General features: G+C 30.9%; 2 protein-coding genes across 5 annotated transcripts in view; both read right to left on the bottom strand.

The window, feature by feature from the left end:
- Window positions 1-8,436, bottom strand: part of LOC139504545 (protein O-linked-mannose beta-1,2-N-acetylglucosaminyltransferase 1-like) — a 40,719-nt gene extending 32,283 nt beyond the window's left edge. Inside the window, exons 1-3 of one of the 2 annotated variants that reach the window (XM_071294644.1) lie at window positions 8,322-8,436; window positions 429-565; window positions 77-170 (exon numbers count right to left, since the gene is read on the bottom strand). In XM_071294644.1, the coding sequence (XP_071150745.1) occupies window positions 77-170; window positions 429-557 (223 nt within the window). In that variant the 5' untranslated portion in view covers window positions 558-565; window positions 8,322-8,436. Of the gene's footprint in view, window positions 1-76; window positions 171-428; window positions 566-830; window positions 991-8,321 lie in introns of those variants that run through there. The other variant, XM_071294645.1, reaches the window with a different exon arrangement.
- A 1,657-nt stretch (window positions 8,437-10,093) lies between these two features.
- LOC139504527 (trimeric intracellular cation channel type 1B.1-like) lies at window positions 10,094-23,569 on the bottom strand. 3 transcript variants are annotated; one of them, XR_011659252.1, is made up of 6 exons: window positions 23,350-23,568; window positions 19,791-19,947; window positions 18,290-18,474; window positions 15,678-15,765; window positions 12,033-14,626; window positions 10,094-11,851 (listed from the first exon to the last, which is right to left on the bottom strand). XR_011659252.1 is itself a non-coding variant. In XM_071294635.1 (5 exons), exons 1-5 carry the CDS (start codon window positions 23,477-23,479, stop codon window positions 14,335-14,337), a joined length of 852 nt encoding a protein of 283 aa, XP_071150736.1. In that variant the 5' UTR covers window positions 23,480-23,569; the 3' UTR covers window positions 10,094-14,334. The 3 variants fall into 3 exon arrangements, 1 of the variants encoding a protein (XP_071150736.1); XR_011659257.1 differs by having other exon boundaries at window positions 10,094-11,871; window positions 12,110-14,626; window positions 23,350-23,561; XM_071294635.1 differs by having other exon boundaries at window positions 10,094-14,626; window positions 23,350-23,569.
- Window positions 23,570-24,122: the final 553 nt, after the last annotated feature.

The raw sequence follows: 24,122 nt of genomic DNA, 5'->3' as shown, positions 1-24,122 counted from the left end.
AAATTTTGTAGTTCATTTTTTTTTAAATGAAAATTTATATTGTTTAATTTTTTTCCTCAGCATGGTAACTACTTACCCATTTTCTGAGGATCGTTCATCTTTCTGCTGGTTTCCAAGATGAATGTAATATTGATTACTATGGTAACAATCAGCACAACTACAATACCACCCTGAAGAAAAATTGTTATAATGTTAAAAAAAAAAGTCTTCAAGGTTTGTCTTATTAGAATTATCTAAACATGATAATAATGGTCTATTCCTGCCATAGTTTTTCCTGTTGTAATAGTTTTCTGGATTCTTTGCTTGTTATAATATTTATGGCTATAACATCTGTGATCATGGTCATCTTGTACAAATTACCTCATTTTTTGTAAGGAATTTCAAATTGTTGTATTAGATGACTTTATTCAAGGCATAACACAACTTACCTGAAATATTTTGGAAATACATTTCCTCTTTGAGAATTCTGTAATTCCAGAACTGGTAGATTTGGTAGAATTCCTCAATCTCTTTGGTATGAATGGCTTGGCATTTGTGTTGGGTATCCAATTATCCATACAGTTATCTATAAATTAAAGTTGAGTTGAGAAAATAATCTAATTGAATAAATATCTTGAAAACTTTAAATTTAATTTTGTTACATTATTACAGAAAGTTTAAAAGGGTACACATGTTTTAGCTTATTTTAACTCATTTATATGTCCATGTCCAAAGTTGTATAACTACATGTTGTTACAACTTAAAACTTAAAATACATATTACCAACACTTAAACCACATCTGTTTTAACAACCAAAGTGTCACTGTATATTAGTTGAATTTAAAATTTACTTTTTATCGATTCTCCTTAACGTTCAAAGTATGCTCTTTCTACTCGGACAGCTCAGTCGAAATATTGAAGCTAGTTGACTTTTTGACAAGTTTACATAAACATATTACACATTATAAATAACATGTAAAAATAATACACTTGATATACAAGCCACAGTATGCATGGTACTGAGGTTATGTCAATAGCTACCACTCGGCATTGATTTTATATAACAACTAATGGATAATCAAATTGATTTTCTATTCCATAAATGATTCAATTCAAAAGATATTAAAATAGTACAACAGGCAAATTAAACTTAACTCTTATTTAACTAATATTATCAATATTTACTATATATATATATTACAGTTTGTAATTAGGTTTCAGAAATGATAATTTGTTTACGTTATAAATTGAAGAGATGGTGCATGGATTAAATACTAATTACAAGACATTAAATAATGCACTACAGAAACAAATCTTCAAAAATAACTACAGAATATTAAAGATTACCCCTTCTCAAATTAAACTTTCCCAACAGTCAGGAATATGACAGAGAGCTGTATATACAAATTAAGCAGAGAATGGAGATGGGGAATGTTTCAAAGAGCCTTAGAGTGAAAAAACACAGCTGAAGGCCACAAATGGATCTTTAAATCAGCAAGAATTCATACAGGTATTTTGTCCAAAACTAAGAAACAAAAAATAATAATACATAAACTGGCCCATAGATATTAAACAAATATTGATCAATTTATTATAAAACCGTTTCCATATATAAGCTCTAAAGCAATTCTTTTCAAAGACACTTTGAGATTTTGATTTTGCTATTTAATACGGGACTTTATATTTTGAATTTTCCTTTGAGTTTGGTTACAGGTATTTTTGTTATTTTACTTACTATATTTTACATACATCTCTTTTTTCTTCCCATTGAGGCTATTTGTTTGGTGATTATCTTACTTTGTTTATAAATTCAAAATTCATATTAGAGTAGCTTTAAGTTGATCATTTTTGCATTAATAAATGAAATATGGTCATGATGGTAATATAAATCAGTATGTGTTTAAATCATCAGGAACGTAGACACAACTCACTATTATAAATGTCTTTCTCCTTACAACTTTCCAAATTAAGATAGAAAGGGTTCTTACCTCTAAATTAAGATAAATGGGGGGGGGGGGGGATGTCTTACTTCTAAATTAAGGTAAATCAAACATCTAATAAAGTCAATAATATATGTGTATCCAATACACACAACACATGTCCTTATTTGAATTTTTGAATTTTATATTTTTCATCTTAGATTAGATGGCAGATGCCAGTATCAAGTTTTTACAATAAATAAGTTAAATGAAATGAAATTTGAAACCAGACTGGCAATGGTCAGTAAAATGTGAAACACTGGACACTTGACCTCTTATTGTTTACAATCATAAAACATACCTGTTGTACTATGAATACCAATATACAATAGATAAATGATAAAGAAATATATCAACTAAGACATTGCTGGGTCAGTCATGCATACATACATGGACATTGTCAACAGTAGAGGTTAAACCTTCATCAATATATTATATCCTGAACTATGTACATCTTTCAAACTCTTTGTGTATACAGTGTCAAACTTTATTATTTATTACAATCATAGAAATTGACAGTGGAACTTCAGATATATGCAACCCGAATTATAAGTGATTTGTCTGTTTATTGCGTTTTATTATCATATTTTAAATTTTTTTTTCGTAATATATCATTTTCCAAACTAAAACTGAAAACCAAGAGCCTATCAAACATCAAAAAGATGACAGTAATTGATACAACCTGACCTGTATCAATATGATTGGAGGAACTGACCTATATGTTCATTAGTTGTAAAGGCTGGAAAATAATATGTCTGAGAACTGCACAAAAAACAAAGATTTTCCCAATACATTTGATAATTCCATCCATCTAATCACTCTCCTAAGGTACCTTAGTTTTAATTTCCAAACCATAATCAAGTCACCCTAAAAAAAATTATTAAATTTGAAAGAAATGTGGAAATATGTTTCTTTATAATGTAAGTGTTGTTTAATAGTAAATCAGTCATGGATACTCCTAATTTTGCACTTGTATAATTGTCCAGTGCAAAGCAACACATCAGTAAGATATAGAACCGTTAATTCAGGCCTGGTCATGATCATGAAGAACATACATTGTACAAGAAAGTAGAAATTATTTTAAACAAAATAGTTCCTACATATGTAGCTGTATATATCTTTGTCAATAGTTGAAATATTATGGCAATTTGCTATCAAATAAAAGCTTTAATTTGGGACTTGGGAGCACTGTAGAACCCTTGTTAGAGTTTCCTTTGAAAAAAAAGTAAATAAATTTTAATAGGAGGGCACATAAATTGCTCTGTTGTTCAGATCAGAAATACCTGTATTTGTACTGTTAAACTTCCAGGAACCAGTACACTCTAATATGCAATTAGAGATATGTTGAACTTTTAGCACAAGTCAGGCATGTCAGGATAACTTGTAGTTTTTACATGAAATAGCTGCTACTTTATTCGAAATTAAGACGAAGTAGCCATTAATGCTTGGAATTGCAAAATTGAACATGGAAAGAAAAGGGGTTATGAATTAGTGGTTTTATACCATAAATTGGTATCTCAGGTCATCTATGCTACATCACACTTCTAACGCTAGTTTTGTGGATGACTTTAATGCTTTCATTTTTTTATTAAATGCATGATAGGAGGTTGTCTTTATGATAAACTGATGCTGTTAAATAAGTCCTCTACCATCCTGTATACAACTGTTGTTGTAGGAGATTTTTTGTATAAAACAGACCAAACTGTGAACTTTAATGTTAAACACTCTTCCTTGAAAATGAGGCTGAGGTCATATGAACCTTTTCAGACAGACAAGTGCACATTACAATCATTCCATACACCAAAATGTTATTCACTTATTGACTTATTGTTTAAAATATCAGGAAAAGATAATTAACCTTGAAAACTGAACATTCACCAACAAACAATGCATGAAAATGATTGATTGGTTTTCGATTGTTGATGTTTTAAAGGCACATTTAAGTGCCACTTTTGGGCTATATTGTGACAGCCAGTTTTTATTGGTGGAGGAAGTGGGAGTGCCCAGAGAAAACCACCAACCTTTGATAGGAAAAGTGACAATCCTAGTTAATTAAGATTGGAGTTGAGTGCACCAGCAAGAGCAGAGTTGGAAATCACAACCTCAGTGTTCACTGGCTAGTGAATACAGAAGTAGAACTCTACTTAGAAGTTAGACCACTTGGCCATTGAGGCCCCCTGCATGAACATGAAGTCATACAACATGTACAAAAGACCTAGCAGAATTTTTAAATGCTGTAAATTCTACTATTCAAATTGTTCACAGATGACTGTAACATATACAAAGCTATCAAATCCTCCTGGAATATCTAAACATATTTAAATATGATGATGCAGAAAAATGGGAAGAAACTTGTTGATAAATTTCTATTCAAACAAATGTAATGCACAAACAAGAAAACTCTAATCAAACATCATCATAAATATTGTCATGATTGTTGTATATATACAAAAATTAATCAACAAGTTCAGTGCTATTAGCCTATATTGTATAAACTGTTTGATAGAGAGCTGCATATTAACAAAACTATATGGTATTAAATTTAAGTGTACACAAGGTTTCGATATTTAAATTGATAGTTTAGAAAACTGCAGTTCTCTAAAGCTACATGTATCTACTGAGGGTAGCATAATTTCTAGAGAACTCCCAAAAACTGAAAATTGACCTGAAAATCAATAGATGTACAAATACATATCAAAGTATATAATTTTACTCCTTTGTATTCAAAGGAAAAACATTCATCACAGTCATTTGTAAAAACTTTAATTTAAAAAAGAAAGGATTATAACTTTTAGTACATACATTTTTTTTGGTATTTCTTGAATCAATATTCAGTTAAGGGGAAATTGTGGTCATGATGATATACAATGTATATGGTACTGTTCCATTTCCATATTGTAAACAAAAAAATGAGAGCCTGTATGTAATTTTAAACCTTTGAATAGACTTATTAAGAAGGGATATAATTAAGATACTGTTGTCAAGTCATTAAAGATTGCATATTTTGGCGTTAATATTGAGTCACTGATAAGGTCTTTGCATCGGAACTAAACACATTTATTCTAAAAACAGTTGTTGGCATGACACGGGTTATGTTCTTCTCATATATGTTATGATGGTATGATACTAAACCCCTAACGGGAAGGATTGTGCCTGATGTTCATATGATGAAATCATAATCTTTCAGTCAGTTTAATTGAAGTCTGGAGCTGGCATGTCAGTTAACTGCTAGTAGTCTGTTGTTATTTATGTATTATTGTCATTTTGTTTATTTTCTTTGGTTACATCTTCTAACATCAGACTCGGACTTCTCTTGAACTGAATTTTAATGTGCGTATTGTTATGCGTTTACTTTTCTACATTGATTAGAGGTATAGGGGAGGGTTGAGATCTCACAAACATGTTTAACCCCGCTGCATTTTTGCGCCTGTCCCAAGTCAGGAGCCTCTGGCCTTTGTTAGTCTTGTATTATTCTAATTTTAGTTTCTTGTGTACAATTTGGAAATAAGTATGGCGTTCATTATCACTGGACTAGTATATATTTGTTCAGGGGCCAGCTGAGGGACGCCTCCGGGTGCGGGAATTTCTCGCTACATTGAAGACCTATTGGTGACCCTCTGCTGTTGTTTTTTATTTGGTCGGGTTGTTGTCTCTTTGACACATTCCCCATTTCCATTCTCAATTTTATTAGATCTACATGTATGTGTTTAACAGCAAGTTAAGGAAATTTTCTAGTTCTCTGGTCTGCAAGTAAATGAAGGTGTCTAATGGAATACACCTAAGACAAATTTATTCAAATTCTGAAAAGTTTTAAAATTAGTTCAAATTACATAAATTATTCATCCAGTTCGAGGCTTGAGGCTATCTAGATCTTGGGCCATTTTAACAATGCATTATCCATATAACTTTTCAAAGAGAAATTTTAAACCATAGAAAACACTTCAATAAAGCATTTTTGTACATGTATATTTATTTTGTGTTTCAAAAAAGTGGATCATAATCTATCGAAATTTCAACATGTTTGTTTTCTAAAATATTTTCCTCCCTCAGCTGGTAAAAGATGAACTTTTTTTCAACACTTGATCCAAACAGGAAATAATAAATAAGCTTTATTTAGAGTCAGCAAGGTATACAAACAGAGACAACATACATGTAGGCTCTAATGAGCTTTAAACCGACATGAAGACTTTAAGTGACTGTTTACATCAGAATGGACTAAACAGCTATAAGATGTGTTGCACCTAGATATTAGAGATCTTCTTATTTATAGAGCAGAAATTCTAGAATGACACATATATGCTCTTCTCTTGGTTTAAGTGCTATTAAGAATGCATTGTGACATCAAAATTCCATAGATAAAGCATGCATAGTTCAAATACATCTTATCGCTATCACTTTTCAATTGTGGCTTGATATTTTCTATTATGACATCAAAATTTTACGCGTAATTTCGTGATGTCTAGTAATTGAGAAAAAATACCAATAAGGTGTATTGATATGACTACATGTACCAAAACATATGATCTGACAATACTCTAGTCTCTACCAAATAGAACAGTACTTAATATTCAAATATCCAAACTAGGTTAAACAAAATGTTCATGTTTACTTTTTATTTTTGCCAATATTCATGGTATTTGTACTTAAATGTATGCAAAAAAATGTATATATATTGTATGTATGTTTCTATGTATGTAGATTCCTATATTTCAATGCATTCTTATCGGGATTAATGGAGATGTGTCACTAGCTTATTTACAAGGACATTCCCCATCCCAACACAATTAGGGAGTGTTAGGACACCAGGCAGAGTCTGTTATTTTGGTGAAGGAAGCCAAAGTCAGTGCGGATCCAGAAATTTTCTTAAGTGGAGGCCCACTGACTGCCTAAGAGTGGGCCCGCTCCAGTCACGCTTTAGTGATTCCCTATATAAGCAACCAATTTTTTTCCAAAATAGGGGGGGGGGTCCCCCCCCCTAAATCCGCCTCTGAAAGTACTCAGAGAGAACCACCAGGCTGCTCAGCGGGAACAGACAAACAGAAGAGATATCAGTTGATTGATCTCCAGGTAAAAGTCGGAAGCAACTTTGACAAACCGAGGCCCCCATAGTCATGATAGTACCCATTTTAGTTTAACTTGGGTGTGGGTACCAGAGATGTGTGAGAGGTTGAAAATCACCCATCTGATTTAGATATTTTTAGCACCCCAAATGAGAATCGAACTCGGGACCTTCAGCACTGTAGCCATCGGCCTTACCACTACACCACGAAATCACAAAAACAATCTATCGTCTTGGTACCTGTTTTGACGCGGACCAGAAATGACGCACCGATTTAGTTTTCGGTTTTATATTTTTAAACAAAAGCCGTGACGTCATCAAGATTTACCGTTCCATAACATGTTGGTGAAGGTCATCTGACTACAACAAAGATGCCGAAAACTCTGCCCAGAAATGTTATTATTGCTTGAAATATTAAAGATAATGCAATTTCCGCCATTTTATTAAGGTCAAAAACATTCTACCCTTCCCTGGATGATTACCAGTCCTACATCCTCTTTGGCCAATAAAAATATGTAACCGCATGCTTCCCCATTTTGTGTTTTTGAAATCACATGACTGTCATGTGATATGGTTTTACATTTAAGCGGGAATCACAGTAGAACAAATGATCGTCGCTTATATGATTTTCTATGGTTTATCGATTTTTTTTCATTTAATGTATGAGGTAAACATTGATAAATGTATTGTTGTCATTAGTGTTTTATAAATGCAATTACTTTTTATTTTCAAATATATAGAATATATATATCAGTTTCATAAATTTTGTACAATTCTATAATAAAATTGAAAGAAAAAAAAAATCATTAAAAATTTTGTTCTACTTTCCCTATGATCATTAAAGTGTATGAAAATTTCAAAATTTGTAAATAAAATAGAATTTGTTGAACAGTGTTAACTATAAAGAATCCAGATTGAAGCAATTTTTCGATTATTAGGTACGAGCAAGTGTTTTTTACTGGTTTGTTTACAGTGCGTCATTACTGGTACCCATCATTTTTTGACATTCCGTTTGTAATGTTAGCAAACATGATTTTTATTGCTTTTAATGTTTCAAATATCTACTGTTTAATGATTGAAATATATTAACAAGTAATCAATCTTTTATTCCATTCCGTTTTTCTAATTCTTTTAAATGGTTGATTAAATGCAGAGACAAATACAACGTTAGCTGCGTCATTACTGGTTCCTCTGGGATATAACAAGCACCTGTACGTATTTTTGTCCTTTTTTATTTTCCTTTCTATTAGGGCTCTCATTGCAATTAACGCTTAGAACTTGGAATATGTTATTCAACCACATACCTTAAATGCTCAATCATTAACAGTGTTTTTCATTTGTTTGAAAATTCTTCGTCACAATTTCTTTTTTTCAAAACCGGAACACCTTTCTTATTTTTAAATTTGGAGTCAAATTCGGAATAGACAAGTGATTATTTCCGCTAATTGTATGTGAGGGTCTAGATGGGGTTTACAGAGTAAATAATGATTGGGGTTCGTGTACAGAAAAATGGAGAAACAATTAAAAAAAATAAGAAGATAATGATGGGTGGTTAAATATAAAGAAAAGAGAATAATGGTTTTAAAAAATATAAAAAAAAATTAAAAAAAAGGTCATCTCTTGATTATCTTAATATTGAAAACTTGTTACGACTCTGGGCCTGTCCATCTTTAATAACTGATATGATGAAACTTTACAGATTCTTTACAGTTCTTTTTTGGTTGTTGTGTGTTGTTTTCTTGTTTTATTGAAACGACCATTTTACCTCTGCTTTGGTAGGTAGAACTTTAAGCCAGGGTATGATGTTCCTTTATTAATAACGACTTGTATATTGTTTTCCCCTAATTCATACATCTGCGCTTCAGTTTACATCTAATTATGTTCTTCAACATGGATTCTTTTCAATAAGAGTAAAAGCTTGAATATTTTTATTAAAGATTTTTTTTCATCTGTTGAAATAAATATGTTCTTGTAGAAGCCTACTGGTACTCACCTGGCCTTGCGGTCATAAAACTTTCGAGTAAGATTTTTGTACTCAGACTCAAGTATCAACCAATCAAAATACTGGATTTTGTGTTTCAAGCACTTATTTTGTACTCCAAGTACTGAATAAAGTTTTATGACCGAGAGCACTAGAGTGCATTAGGTTGAAGGTTGAGCAATGTCCTATTTAAAGCCATCTTCGCTAGCCAAGGGTTATGATGCACTCCTAGTGAAGATGATTTAGAGCCCACTGAGCTTCCCTGCTAAGCATGTATCATTTAAGAGTAAGTAAAAAACAAGTAGATAAAATTTAGAATAAGGATGCACAGAATGTGCTAATACGTTGAATATCAGCACATTTGTATGACAATAACATTTTTTTCCTGAATAAACTTAATTACAAGTTGTTAATTTCTGTGTCATTTGGTCTCTTATGAAGAGTTTTATCATTGTCAAACTTACCACATCTTATTTTCTATAATTATGGCAAAACCTTTAAAAGTTTTAGTCCCCATTTTATTTATTCACAACTTTCCATCACTCTTTTAGACAATATATTGTATAGACCCAGTCTATTGTTAAATACTGCCTGTTGCTGACTCTATATCTTTTGTTCTTTTTTATTATATAAGTTTGATGTCTCAATCTTAATACCAGCAGCTCATTTAGTTCATACATGTATGTTTGTCTTGGAAATTAGGCACTAAACAATCTATCAATATGTGATAATATAGATTGTAAAGATCCTGGCAATTTAAACAGGTGATATAAAGCTGTTTTTCCTGAAGTTGTGTATTCTTGAGTCAATCCAAAATCTGACAACAAAGATGTACTGACTAAGTGACTGTTTATAATTTAAATTTGTTTGTAAGGAAAATCATTGGAGGTCTACTTGTCTAAATATTGTAAGGTTTAAATATGGCTGTCTGACAGGTGATATATTCAAACTGATTTCTTAATAGAATTTAGGTAGGCATTAGGTATAAAATACTATAATAACTATAAACTATCCAGCTTTACTGAGAAGCTGTCAGCTCAAAATAGAGGTAATAGATGTACAAATGTAGTCAACAACAAAAAAGAAAACAAACACTAAAACTATCCATGTATTTTATTTTGGACAGGAATGGACAAATAAAATCAACACAATTAGATCATAGAATAGTAAACTTAATACATCAAAAATACGCCACTAATTTTAGATTTAAAAACAGCAAGGATAAATCTACTTCAAACAGTCAGTGTTGTTTAAAACAAATTATAAGTACAGGGTCAATACATCTTATGAACAGATATCAATGTACAGTAATGCAAAATTTTGTTTTTGGAATTGTTAATGAAGCACTGCTTCAGTAGCAGATTGATTTTAGGACTATTTTGTATATTGTAAAAATTATCTTCTTCATGCCCAATAAAAGTTTCTGTTCTATGAGTATCAATAGTACTGAATATAGCTACCATAACATCGACTTATTACACAAGGTATGGTACAACTATTTTCATTATTTGAAATTTATAAAAGGAGAATTTGTAATTTCTGTCACAAACAGAGAGACATTTCATACTTTCAGAAATGAAATGTCAGAAAAAGAAATTCCAACTTACTTGTGCATCAATACATGTTTGTTACTTATATGTAAGTTTAATTAACAGTCTGTTTTAGATCGGTAAAGGTGATCAAGATTATTTTAATATTTGACCAATTCTGTCTATAAATCTAAAATACAGTGAGACCATAACAAATACTGTCATCAGGTTATATATGGTTACACTGTTCATGGGGTCATGCAAGTGATTTATTCCTTTACATGTCAAATAATCAGGACCAATTAATTGTAATCTATTAAGAGATAATGTCTCACATATGTTATTTACTTTTCTTGGACAATTAGGAATTTTCATAAATTATCATCACAATGATCAGTAAAATCTATAAAGAGTCTTCCAGCAGACAAAGAAGTAAGTTTGATATATATTTATATAAAAGCACAACCATCAGTTTTTTAGATTACATTGCTGCATTTAATAGTATATTTTTATGGCTATTTATGTATAATTTATAAGAAAAAGGATATACAACTGATACACCATGTTCATAAAAATGACAGAAAATATTTTTACAAAACATTAAGTATAAACGATTAAAAATTAATTACAGTTAATGTATTACAATACACATTTTTTATCTATTATCTGTTTACATTAATTGTATTATAAATAACTCTACAACAATCAAAACACAACTTCTCTAGCGCATAACATAACATAATTTCTCTAGCGCTTAACAATGTGCTCCCACATAACAAAAGCCTGGGGAGATCTCCCTTTTCAAAAGGTTATGACACGTATATATGTCTTTCACAGAAATACAATCTGGATTAAGTAATTTTAAAGAAGCCGCATCTTAAACATCAAACCAGCACCAAAGCAATTTTTTTTCTTGAGACAATTAAATTACATAGGACATTACAATAAATAATTTGAAACACTTTTTACCCTTATTTACAAATGAAGTCATTAAAAGCAATTGGTTACATTTTAATCACAACATGCATACAAATTTTGACACTTGTGTTTTTTTAAGATGTTCGCTACTCAGTTCTAAAATAACCAGCTTTTTAAAAAACTGCTAAAAATTGATAGAATATAAATAACATACTAAACAGAAAGAAATGATAGCTCAGTGTCCTTTTTAGAGATATAAGCAATTGAAATTCGACTGGAAATGAATCTCTCTAGATTTTATCATACATTGGCACCTTTTCCTTTTATAAAAAACTAAGAAGAAAAAAAATAAGGATTTTATAAGATTTTCAAAACAGCCTTCAAACAATAAATAAAAATAATTTAACTTTGGATGTAACAAGTCTTCTGATTGGCTGACGTTATTTTGTTATCAGCCGATAGACATAATTTAGTCATGTGACTGTGACGTCATCAACGATTTTTCATGGTTTTCTACGGTTTAAAATAGAATTTAGAAGTAAATTATAAAAAATGACAGTAATATTTTTCTGTCTATTCGAAATAACATAAAAAATGTGGTGCACACTGTGCTATGCACGTTATTCAGTGTGCACCAAATTTTTTATGTTATTTCTTCATAGACAGAAAAAATATTACAGTCATTCCTTAAGTAAAAGAATTATGATAAAAAAAAATTAGGGGTTAGTTGATGTAAAACAAGTTTACAACATAAGTTGGCGTGGGTTTGATGATCATGGTGGAAATGACAACTACCGGGTTTGTTTCTGTGAATAGTACAACAACAATGTCAATCACAACACTCACAAGTTTACACATCCTATCTAGCAATACATTTTAAACAATTCTATTCAACATTTAAAATCTGCAAAATGACTAGATCTTCTTGACATAACACTTAAAAGCAAAAAAAAATTATTCTAACTAAAGTTAAATCAGGACAAAAACTAATTTAAATTAGGACAAAAAGTTAAGTTAAATCAGGATAGAAACTATAGTTAAATCAAGACAGAAATTTAAGTAAAATACAATGTGGTTACCGAATAGATGTATGTGCAATGACCATACAATAATTTGCCAATCTGTAAAATAATCAGAAAATTTAAGAAGAAATTTCTATATAAGGAAGTCAAAGCATGGCACACGTTTCATTAATTTCCAAAAGAATTAGGGATGCTTCACCTTATGCCATCTCTTATGAATCTCTAATTATTTTATTAACTTATTCTTTGTTAAGGATGAATATAATGAAAATAATGTTATTTCTATTCAAAACATACACACCATTTAACATGAAGCAATTTTTTTATATTCTTCATCCGACTTTAACAAGTGTATTTAATAAAATAATGTAACAAAGCAAACATACAAATATTTTCACACAACATGCATTAGATGGAAAAAAAAATATGCTCTTAAAATTTGATTTCAACAATATAATGACAACAATATACTTTTACAACTTACATTTAATTTGCTATCAATACAGCTTGAATCATAATGCATAATCAATGTATCAACGATGGAATATCTTATAGTTATTAGTAATGAATATATGGTTTAATAATAAGCACCTAAATTCTTCATTTGTGGTTAAAATGTTTAAAAATTGATATATGCATGACTAGAAGATTGCTATAGTTCCATAGAACTAGATTAGTATCATTTCATTGATAACTGCCATAATAAATCACTTGCATCTAATGTTTTAGAGCAATAGCCTATGCTGATCTTTATAATTGCTTCTTTTCTGTCAAAAAATAATAAAGAAAAACTAACCCCTTGTCAGAATACCTGTAAATATACATAGACAGACAGATCTAATACCTAGAATTAATGCTATACATGAGGTAGGAATCAAACAATATTTCACGGTCAAGCTTAACTAATATACAAGACAATAGGTCATTTAACTGACCTGTTAAAAAATAACCAAACAGGCATGGTCTTTTTCTATTTGTAAAATTTGAAGTTTTTTTAAAAGTACTTAATTTGATTTATTGTTATGTGTCTACTCTATAAACTATCAAAACTGATTGTCAAATAAAAAATCTTCTATATTTGATCACATCTTTTCTAAATATAAATTTGATTTCACATTATAACTACATCTATTGTTAAATACTCCTAGTTTAATATCATCTATAAATAGTATACCAAAAATTGTGTAAAAAAAGGATTAGGGTCATACCATTTTCATTATGTTTATGTAACAATAAACATAGATCACAAAAGGTATGCAAAATAATAAATCTGGAAATATATTGCTAAAATTCCAGATATAATATAATATGATTTAGATTACATTTCAATGAACCTTTCATAAATCTCATACTGAACAAATATCACAACAATTCTAAAAGTTTTACATTTCACACAAGGAATGGCCACTACTGGGTTCCAAACTAAGTGAAAATACTAGCTCTCAATAGAACAATCTTTCTGTTGATTCCTATTGGCTGAAATGTCGTACATGAACATTTATAAACATTAAAAAAAGTAAAATAGCCCTAGAGACAATTAGTGCGTAGAAAACAGAGTACTCATATGCTAATAAGTTTTACTTTCTAAAACTCAACTACATCAAACTAAAAGATATTTCTTTTAATGATGCTACTCTGTGTATTATTGCCTTCAATTACTTTATTCTTGTTTTTGGATAAATTGCTACAAGCATTTTCTTTATATGTTGAACATGTTTTGTATTTTTTTTTTAAATCTTTTTTTTTACATGTTTTTACTATTTTTATCCAGTTATTGTGGTTTCAATAGGAATGTTATAACAGAAGATATTTGCCTATCAAGCAATTACAGGTTAGTTTGGCAAAAACAATCATTTTCTATAAGTCCTTAGTCATTCTTTTTGTCTTCCTTTGTCTTTGTTGTGACATCAGTTTCTTCCTTGGTTTCCGTCTTAGTAACAGCTCGTCTCATGGCATCCCACATTCCTCCCATAAATATGGCACAGAAAAGATTCTCAAATGGTGCAAATGGATCATGGATACCTAACAATATGGCAGACAGTTTGAAGTAGACGAAGAAAATGACAACTCCAAAATAAACAAGAGGATGAGGTGCAGTGATGTAATTAAGTTTCTCCAGCAAGAACACAGTGGCTGCCACGGCTACAGCTTTGGTGGTGCTGAAAATAATCATATAATTACAATGTTATATATATATTCTATTTGATGACATGAGGGCAATCTAAAAGTTTAAATATGTTTTTAAAAATCCATTTCATGAACCAATGTGGTAGGAGTTCATAGTACTGCATAAACTAGGCAAAATAGTTCTGTTAATGTTGATGAAATTTTTAAACTGAATATATTTCTTTTTTATTGGGATTAAAAGTAATAAAGGTTATATCTTCAAAATTATTGATATACTAACTTGGTCTTTCCCTCACAAACTTAAGATAAAGCGTCTTTACTCAGTTTGTGTGAGTGAGTTATTGATATACTAACTTGGTCTTTCCCTCACAAACTTAAGATAGAGCGTCTTTACTCAGTTTGTGTGAGTGAGTTATTGATATACTAACTTGGTCTTTCCCTCACAAACTTAAGATAGAGCGTCTTTACTCAGTTTGTGTGAGTGAGTTATTGATATACTGACTTGGTCTTTCCCTCACAAACTTAAGATAAAGCGTCTTTACTCAGTTTGTGTGAGTGAGTTATTGATATACTAACTTGGTCTTTCCCTCACAAACTTAAGATAGAGCGTCTTTACTCAGTTTGTGTGAGTGAGTTATTGATATACTAACTTGGTCTTTCCCTCACAAACTTAAGATAGAGCGTCTTTACTCAGTTTGTGTGAGTGAGTTATTGATATACTAACTTGGTCTTTCCCTCACAAACTTAAGATAGAGCGTCTTTACTCAGTTTGTGTGAGTGAGTTATTGATATACTAACTTGGTCTTTCCCTCACAAACTTAAGATAGAGCGTCTTTACTCAGTTTGTGTGAGTGAGTTAGTGGAGATGCACATCAATAAACTCATTTAAAATAACCGTTTTCACTATAATAAATACTTCATTAAATTAAGATATTTTTCAAACACTATGAGTACATGCCCAGGTTTATATGAATATATTGTGTATCAGCTGAATCTGCAATGTAATGATTTAGATGATGTGTCACTGTGATAGATGCATTCTTAAACTTGCTTTAATAATGTAAAACAAAGATTTTGACTTACAATGACGGTTGAAGTAATTCATTGGACCCAGGAATCCAAAAGCCTCTGATTAACCGTTCAAAATTCTTCATAAATCCACTACCAGCACCTGAAATACATCAACATATAGACTATCTTATTATGATCCTCATCAATATATACAAATGAGTAACTGTTAAATCTGTAACAGAATTATCAAAGTCTTGCTCTGATGAGGTATATTTGTTCCTCTTAACAGAAGTTCCAATGGTAAATTTGTAATAAATTAAGCAATGCAATAATATCTGTTCCTATTGCAACAACTACTCTATACCCTTTAATCCTTCTTGAAATAAAATACTTTAATAATTTTATTCAATGAAATAAAAATTCCAGAATATTTCATCCCTTTGGAACTTGTATCATAAAGGAAAGTTTACTCCATGACAGTTCACCTGGTTACTATGGTGTGGCCTTCTATGTGCTGCATACAATGTTGTTTTAAAATGCAACACATATCTATGGTGAAAATAAATCATGTTCTCCTAGTCTTAAATATTAATCAGTACACATCCAACAGATTTAAAGTAAGGACATCATAAACAGCCTCGAAAAACAAATGATCTAGTTTAATGCCAAAACATAAGAAAAACAGAATATTAGGCCACACCAATTTAATTTCTTGATCTACGGATTTTTGGACTCCAAAATATGGGGCGAGCGAGCGATTTGAATATTTTAATAAAAAAATATTTAATATGCAAATTTTTGAGACGAAGCTTGAAAGGTAAAGGCGAGCGATTATAATTTTTTTTGTAAACATAAAATAGTAGGTTTTGACAATATTAAAGCTTGATTTATCACTTGTACTTTGACATTTCTTTAATTTCGGAAGTATTTTTTCCCTGTTCACCAAGAAGTAATTAAATCTGGTCTATGTATGTGTGACTGACAATGAGACAATTCTCCATCCAAGTCATAATCAGTTTGGGGACAACCCCTTAATGTTATAAATATCCCTTTTACATGTTTTATGAGGGATCAATATAAGTTATTTATATATTAGTTTGTACAAAAGGGCTCATATTTTCTCAAAGAACTATATATCTATCTGGTATTAAATGGTCAAAACATATCCAAGAATTTGTAATATTCCTTGACTTTAACCATGTTAACACATTTACTTTAACAGTTTAATTTAATTCAAAATAAGTGGACCCCCCTCTTTTAGAAAAAGTTGTTTAAAATATGATGTAAAAAATTACAAGTTTTCAAAGGTTTTGTATAGAAGAACTATACAAATCCTTGGTATTTCTATTTTCTTTTCTACATCAGTAAAATTACCCCTTGTCTGAGGGAGGGTTGTTCTCAACCTGATAATAACAAACACAGGTCAAAGTACAGCCTTTTACACAGGGCTTTGATACAGACCAAACAGCAGGCTATAAAAGACCCCAAAATTTTTAGCGTACACAATTCGAACAGGAAAACCAACGATCTAATTTATATATTATGTATATATCCAAACGGGAAAATATCAATGAACAACATCAACAAACGATAACTGCTGAACGACAGGCCCCTCAATCAATCAGGACAGGTGCATAAACATGCAGCGGCTATGGATAGTTTTGTTTCGCCAGCATACAATATAATTGCAGTTGAAGGCAAATCCTTCAGAAGTTCTTTGTACTTTATTCCAACAACGAACATTTTTTTAAAGGGAATATAAGTAAAGGGGAAAGAAACCAATTTTTTGTTCTTTACAGGTATTATAAATTTATATCGGAGCACTCCCGCTTTGGATAAATAGGTTTCTTGCTGAAACAAATATTCTCACAGATATTTACAAAGTGTGGTGAGGTGCTTTTATGTTTAAAATCGTTATATACAGGTTAGACTGTGATTTTAAATCAAATGTTGATATCTTTTTATAATATTTATAAAAAAACGGTGTGGGAAATGGACATGATTACATTTCCGGATGCGGGAAGCGGGAATATAAAAAAAATAAAAAAATTCTGTTTTGAAAAAATAGGTGCGGGCGGGTCCGTCGAACAAGGAATCAAATTGGTGTGGCCTTAGTGTCAATTTTTTTTTTAAAGATCTACTACTATTTCTTACTGAAAACCTTCAAGTATAATTTCTTTTCAAAGGATCAAAGAGTTTACAGAGATAGTATCTACAACTACTGGCTCTATTAACATCACAAAAAATATTAGGATGGGATTTCCGATTTTAAATAAGATTTCTACAGGAATACATGTATGTCAGTAATATCTTTACACTGAGTCAGTGACTGTCCCAATGAATACTTTATGTTAATGATATCTGTATCTTTTGACTATCCCTATGAGTACTACTTATATATATATGTCAATGACATTTTCACTTTTGACTGTTTCTATAATATTCTATGTAAATAATATATTTACCTTTGACTTTTCCTACGAGTATTTTGTGTACATTATATAGTTACCTTCGACTGTTCCTGAGTATTTTTTGTACATTATATCTTTACGTTTGACTGTTTCTATGAGTATTTTATGTTAATGATATATTTAACTTTGACTGTTTCTATGAGTATTTTATGTAAATGATATATTTAACTTTGATTGTTTCTATGAGTATTTTATGTAAATAATATCTTTTACCTTTGAGGGTTCCTATGAGTACTATAACTAAATATGAATTTGGATATATCTTCATGGTATGAACAACTGCATGGTACACTTTGTGTGAACGCTGTACTTCCTTTAGACCACAGATTACCAGTTTAAATGGAAGAAACTTGGCTACCTTATACACTATATCAAATGGAGAGTAGTTTACTAAATACCTACAAAAAATAAACGTTTTAAATGCTTAAAATATTGTTTAATAGTGTTACAATTCAAAACTTCACAATATGGCCCAAGATCTTTTTTTTTAGTGCTTTACATTTTCATTTAATGTACATTTGATTTGATTCCCTTCTGGCACTTGACCAAACATTGCCATATGATAATGTCATTGGCTGCAATGGCACTTGACCAAACATTGCCATATGATAATGTCATTGGCTGCAATGGCACTTGACCAAACATTGCCATATGATAATGTCATTGGCTGCAATGGCACAGAAAGCAGTTTTGGAACATGCTAATTCTTCTAAATCAACTCAAATTCCAAGTAAAATCTTTATTAAAAAACAAGAATGTGTCCCCAGTACACAAATGCCCCACTCGCATTATCATTTTCTATGTTCAGTGGACCGTGAAATTGGGGTAAACCCTCTAATTTGGCATTAAAATTAAAAAGATCATATTATAGGGAACATGTATACTAAGTTTGAAGTCGATTGGACTTCAACTTCATCAAAAACTACCTTGACTAAAAACTTAAACCTGAAGCGGGACAAACGGACGCACAGACGAGAAAACATAATGCCCCTCTACTATCGTAGGTGGGGCATAAAAATATATTTCCTAAATGTTTCGCTGTTATTGTCAATCTGCTTTTGTTGAATCTACAGTTTTGATAATGTCTCCTGAATTAGTTATAATAATAGATATTTCTACCACAAGTTAGTTAAGTTATTGGCACATGTTTTTGAATGTGAAAAATGGTTTGTTTTTGGTGTGTACTAGATGGACATGCCAAGCTGGATAATTTTAAAACATGCTACTCCACAAGGTAACAGTTCACAGTCACTCTATACAGGCACATCATTTTGACTCCAATGAGACCAGTCTTTGATCTGACTGGATGTGTTGCATGCTTAGCAGAAACATCAAATACCAATTTTAAAGTCTTTGGTGATTCTCAACTGGGGTTCAAACCAATGACCTCCCACACTCTAGGCAAATAGGCTAACATGAGACCACATAGGCAATTTGTACATGTTGTATGTAATGTGTCATACAGTACTGAGTAGATACCCTCCCATTCTTTTCAATTAATTTTTTACATGTTATACAGTTGACTACTGATGACCCCCTAAGATTCATAGAGTGTAAGTTAATTCGGCCTCATGGCCTATATGGACCAATAGGGTGTCAGTAGCAAACTTAATATTAACTATACCATTGTAGTACCTATTTAAAGGACATCTTACATGATCTTCTGTCATATACATTCTAACAAGTTACACAGAAAATGATTATACAGACTTACCATACAGCTGAAGCTGTAAGAATAGCTCTGTGGTCTTTTAAAGGTACTATCAATGGTTCCCCTAGTAGCATGTTGGCAATAATACCTCCACCAAAACATAGTAACATACTGGATAACCATAGCGATAATGGATGTTTACGTGAAAATATTGGAGAACCTAAAATATACAAAATAGGACTATTCTAAATTTAATCTTAAAATTACATTGATGTGAGAAAAAAACAAGGTTTATTGTCATTTGCCTAATGCCCAGTTTAAAATGGTTCACACATGATCAGGTCAAGAATGAATTAACTATATTTGCAATAGGTACATGTAAGTCCTGTAATAAGGGGTCATCTAGGTTGAAGTTTGACTGGAACTACAGTACTACCTGTGACTTTATCTTATTAATGGTGGCCATAAAAAATATGTTCACCATGGTGGCCCTATATGTCCCTGTTGCTTTTTTAATACACAAGGTATTAATCAAAACTAGTCAAGGATAAAGGGAAATCTTGAATGCATTGAAGTGTTAAAATTATATAACTTACAGGTCATGTGTCTCAGGTAAAATATACATGTATGTGTTTGTCAAATTTAATAACTAGGTTTATGACAAGAAATTCAAAAATAAAATGAAATAATAAAACTAGATGAACAAACAGCTCAAAAAAAATAATTGTCTCATGACTATTAGTTTTAATATTATACCTTTTAAATAGTTTTTAATCAATTTAAGTTATTTTTTATATTAAGTATCATTTTCAAATATAATTGCACACATTTGCAATGCCTGCCTTTTCTAATGAAAATGTGTTTCACTAATTAATTTTCTTAAATCAAAATTGTTTATTATTGTAGATAGACTGATCTGCATTCAACATTGTTTAACATATATGTTTAAGATTGTCTTTAGGACTTACGCTAAATAAAATTTAGGCAGTTAATTATTTCTCAATTAAATAACATATAAATATTAGAAATATTCATTACAGCAAAATTTGATAATATTTTTATTGTCATATGATATCTTAAACATGATCCATGTTTTAGAGGTTAAGCATTTCTTTTACTTTTTGTTTTTGGGTAAGAGACATTATTATGTCAGAGAAGGTAAATAATTTTCATATAGATTATCTCAAAGTTGTTTTGTTAATTTTACAATCAAGGAATAGGTGTTTTCGTTGACCTACAAGAGACACTGTTTACATATTCTATCCTTTCTAGGTATTTTATATTGTCCATTATTTTCTATTTCTAAATTATGACCAAAAATTCTACCTATTGACACAATCAAGTTTACAGTTTTTATCATAAGTTTTTATTCTTAGATTTTTCTTTAAATTCATTTCTTTACAAGTACAAGGGTGCTTTTAATATATGAGCAGGTATAAATTGAATTACATGAAATTGAGATTTGGAAATGTAGAATAAGTCAAATAGAACTAGTTTAGTGAAAATGGATGTCATACTTAACTCCAAATCAACTATAAGAATAATATTAACTAACATACAAGACTAGCAAAGGGCAGATGCTGCCAACTCTTGACACATCCAATACTTCAAAACCTGATTATTATATTGTTCTTAACATTAATCATCATGATCATGGTTAATGCTTTTTCAATAAATTTGTTGTTCCTGTGCCTTACTATGATCACCGACCTTTCTGAGTCCAGATAATTCACTTTTTTTAACATACAATGCATTCTACTTTCAATCTCGGGAAGCTTGACATCTTCAAATATTTCAACCAATCAACGTTGATTTCCAGTAACTAGGATCTTCTACCCAGGGCTTTCCATTGAAGACGGTAGCCGGTGGAAATCCGCCGTTTACGGTGGCTTCAAGTTGAAGTTCAAGTGCGGTTACTTCACTGACAAAAATATAAATTCAAAAAGAAAAAAATAGCTTTTTCAAATGTTTACAGGCAGCCGAGAGACGTATTGTCGCCAAGTTGCGGTCACGATAAACAAGGATAAAAAGTAAAGTGTTTACCTTGTGCTAAATATAGTTCACATGAATTCAGGGGATTGATTGGTTGTCTATTTAAAGTCAGAATGCATCGTTTCTTTTCAAAGATAACAAGAGAGACGTTACGGTGGTCATTGAACGATAACAATAGAAACGTTCTGATGGTCATTAACTCGTTGGCTTTTAAAACGTGAAGACAATCAGATAGGATGACAATCTTATGTTATGGAATAATATCAGTCAAATTAAAGAAAGTTTAGTAGCTCATATTGTTCAGAATCTTGAAAACAGTATCTTTTGAAGTTAATTTTCAAAACCCAAGTGCAGGTGTTCAGAGAATCAAATTCAAAAACGAAAGTAGAATATTGTTGACTCGACCTCAAATATTTAAATAACATTTCCAAATAATTTGTGTATCCGACTTATTGAACAGTTTACAAAAAAAGAGAAAATCAGAGGATATATCAATTTTCTGTCAATGCTTGAGAAATAATTATATGATTTAAATACGCGTAACAGTCTTTAGAGAGAAAAGGGGGGTCAATTGTTTACAAATGCACTTAGCTATGCAAAATAAATTGATCAAGATTTCTAACAAACCGAATTATTATATAAATAAAACTCCTTTAAATGAATTTTAAGCATTAGGTAATAAAAATAAAAAACTATAACATAAAAAAAAAAATGAAATTTCTTAAATTCTTTGAGATTTTTTTTTTTCTTTCTTTAATTTCATACATAAAAAATGGTCATTTGAAAGATGAAATTAGGTGCCAGGAGATTGCGAGAATGCAGGATTTTGCTCTATTTATGCCAGAGCTTCTGGGGGCCCCTTCCCCCTGCCGTAAGGCTCCAAGCTTACAGCTTGGTGGGCGTCCGGCTTCGTGGAAAGCCATGTTACATGTTACTGTACAGCCGCCTTTTTTAATTGAGCCTTCTACTTCAATTTCAAGGGAAAGCACTGTCTACCTTCTGTACAAATGACATATGGTATCTAATTTTAACCTAAACTGTTATTCATAGTTATCGGAAATCAACGTTGATTGGTCGAAATATTTCAAGATGTCAGCGACTTGCTGATAAATTAATGAAACTAGATTGTATTGAATGTTGAAAATGGTGGATTATCTGGACTCTGAAAGATCGTTGATCATACATTGTAGTAAGGCACACTAAAATGTAGAAAACTGTTTACTTGTATCTCTTAGTGTATACAGGTACGGATGTCTGACAAGTACAAAATAAGTGAAAAAATGAGTGCAAACAAATTGTTCGAGATCTCCTGTTTTGAATGGACACTGCTTTCTATCTATATATTGCAAAAAAAAAATAGAAAATAGCAGAATTCATTAAAAGCAAATGTATGCATTATAGGGCAATTGAAATAATTTGATACTTATAGAAACAAGTGTGTTTTGACCTTAGAATCAGGATCACCCAGAAATGATGTTGATTGGATGGACACAGCATCAAAAATATTAACCTATATATATTTAGAATGAGCGTTGAAATTCAAACAATTCATCGGTCTAGTTAGAACTTTACTTGAGTTATAGGTTTATAATTAAAAAGATCGCGAGTATCATGAGTGTCGAATGCCAACCTGGAGTTCCTTGTGGGATATCGTCTCTCACCGCCATGCACATCAACATAAAATGGGCTATATCGAAATATGGATACATCTTCAGTTTTGTTACTGTTGTAGCAATGTCAAGAAAAGTCTGTGGATCCATGTTTGCAGTTTTTATTTCTACTCTCCTCTTTCTTGACGAGTGCTCGGTAGCCGGCGGAAACTGCTACTGCCACCTCTGATGGATATCAAATATCAGGGGAGATAACTCATTCGTATCATGGAATCATTAGGCCACAACAAAGTTCATATTGGTTTTTTTTGTTTTCAACTAAATATGCTTTCGCTTTAAAGGTCATATAACGTATGTGTAAAAACAAACACAATAAAATTAACCAGTGTTGAGTTAAGTCTTCTTCTTCTTCTTCTTCTTTAGTTACAGAAAACCATCAACATTTTGAAGATTACTTTCTGGCGCATGCCTGATTGAGGTTGCTTTTTAAAATTTATTTCAATTTTTCTTTATTTTTAAGCTTTACAATTTTTATTGAACTTTTAATTTTTACATTTTTTATTCTATTTTTTTTTTTTAAATTAAGATAAAAACAATAGGTACATTTAGTTTAAGTGAGAAAAGGTTTTAAGGAGTACTTCATGGGTAAGTGCATCCTTAAAGTTGTCTGTAGAAGTTTTGTTTGAAATTTCAGGTGGTAGTTTATTCCAGTCTTTGATTGTTTGGCTGAAGAATGAGAATTTAAAACTGTCTTTATTGCATTGGAGCTGTCTGAATGTTAATTGATGAGTAG

This window comes from Mytilus edulis, chromosome 1 (assembly GCF_963676685.1).
Source record: "Mytilus edulis chromosome 1, xbMytEdul2.2, whole genome shotgun sequence".
Classification (NCBI taxonomy): domain Eukaryota; kingdom Metazoa; phylum Mollusca; class Bivalvia; order Mytilida; family Mytilidae; genus Mytilus; species Mytilus edulis.
Note: the sequence above shows the minus strand (reverse complement) of the source record. Positions and strands in the feature narration are given on the sequence as shown.

Excerpts from the sequence above, each read along its gene's own strand:
- LOC139504527 (XM_071294635.1), bottom strand. The coding sequence starts at position 23,479 with ATGGATCCACAGACTTTTCTTGACATTGCTACAACAGTAACAAAACTG. Across the intron at positions 19,948-23,349 it reads TATCCCACAAGGAACTCCAG|GTTCTCCAATATTTTCACGT; the intron begins GTTGGCATTCGA and ends TGTATATTTTAG. Across the intron at positions 14,627-15,677 it reads GAATTACTTCAACCGTCATT|CACCACCAAAGCTGTAGCCG; the intron begins GTAAGTCAAAAT and ends GATTATTTTCAG.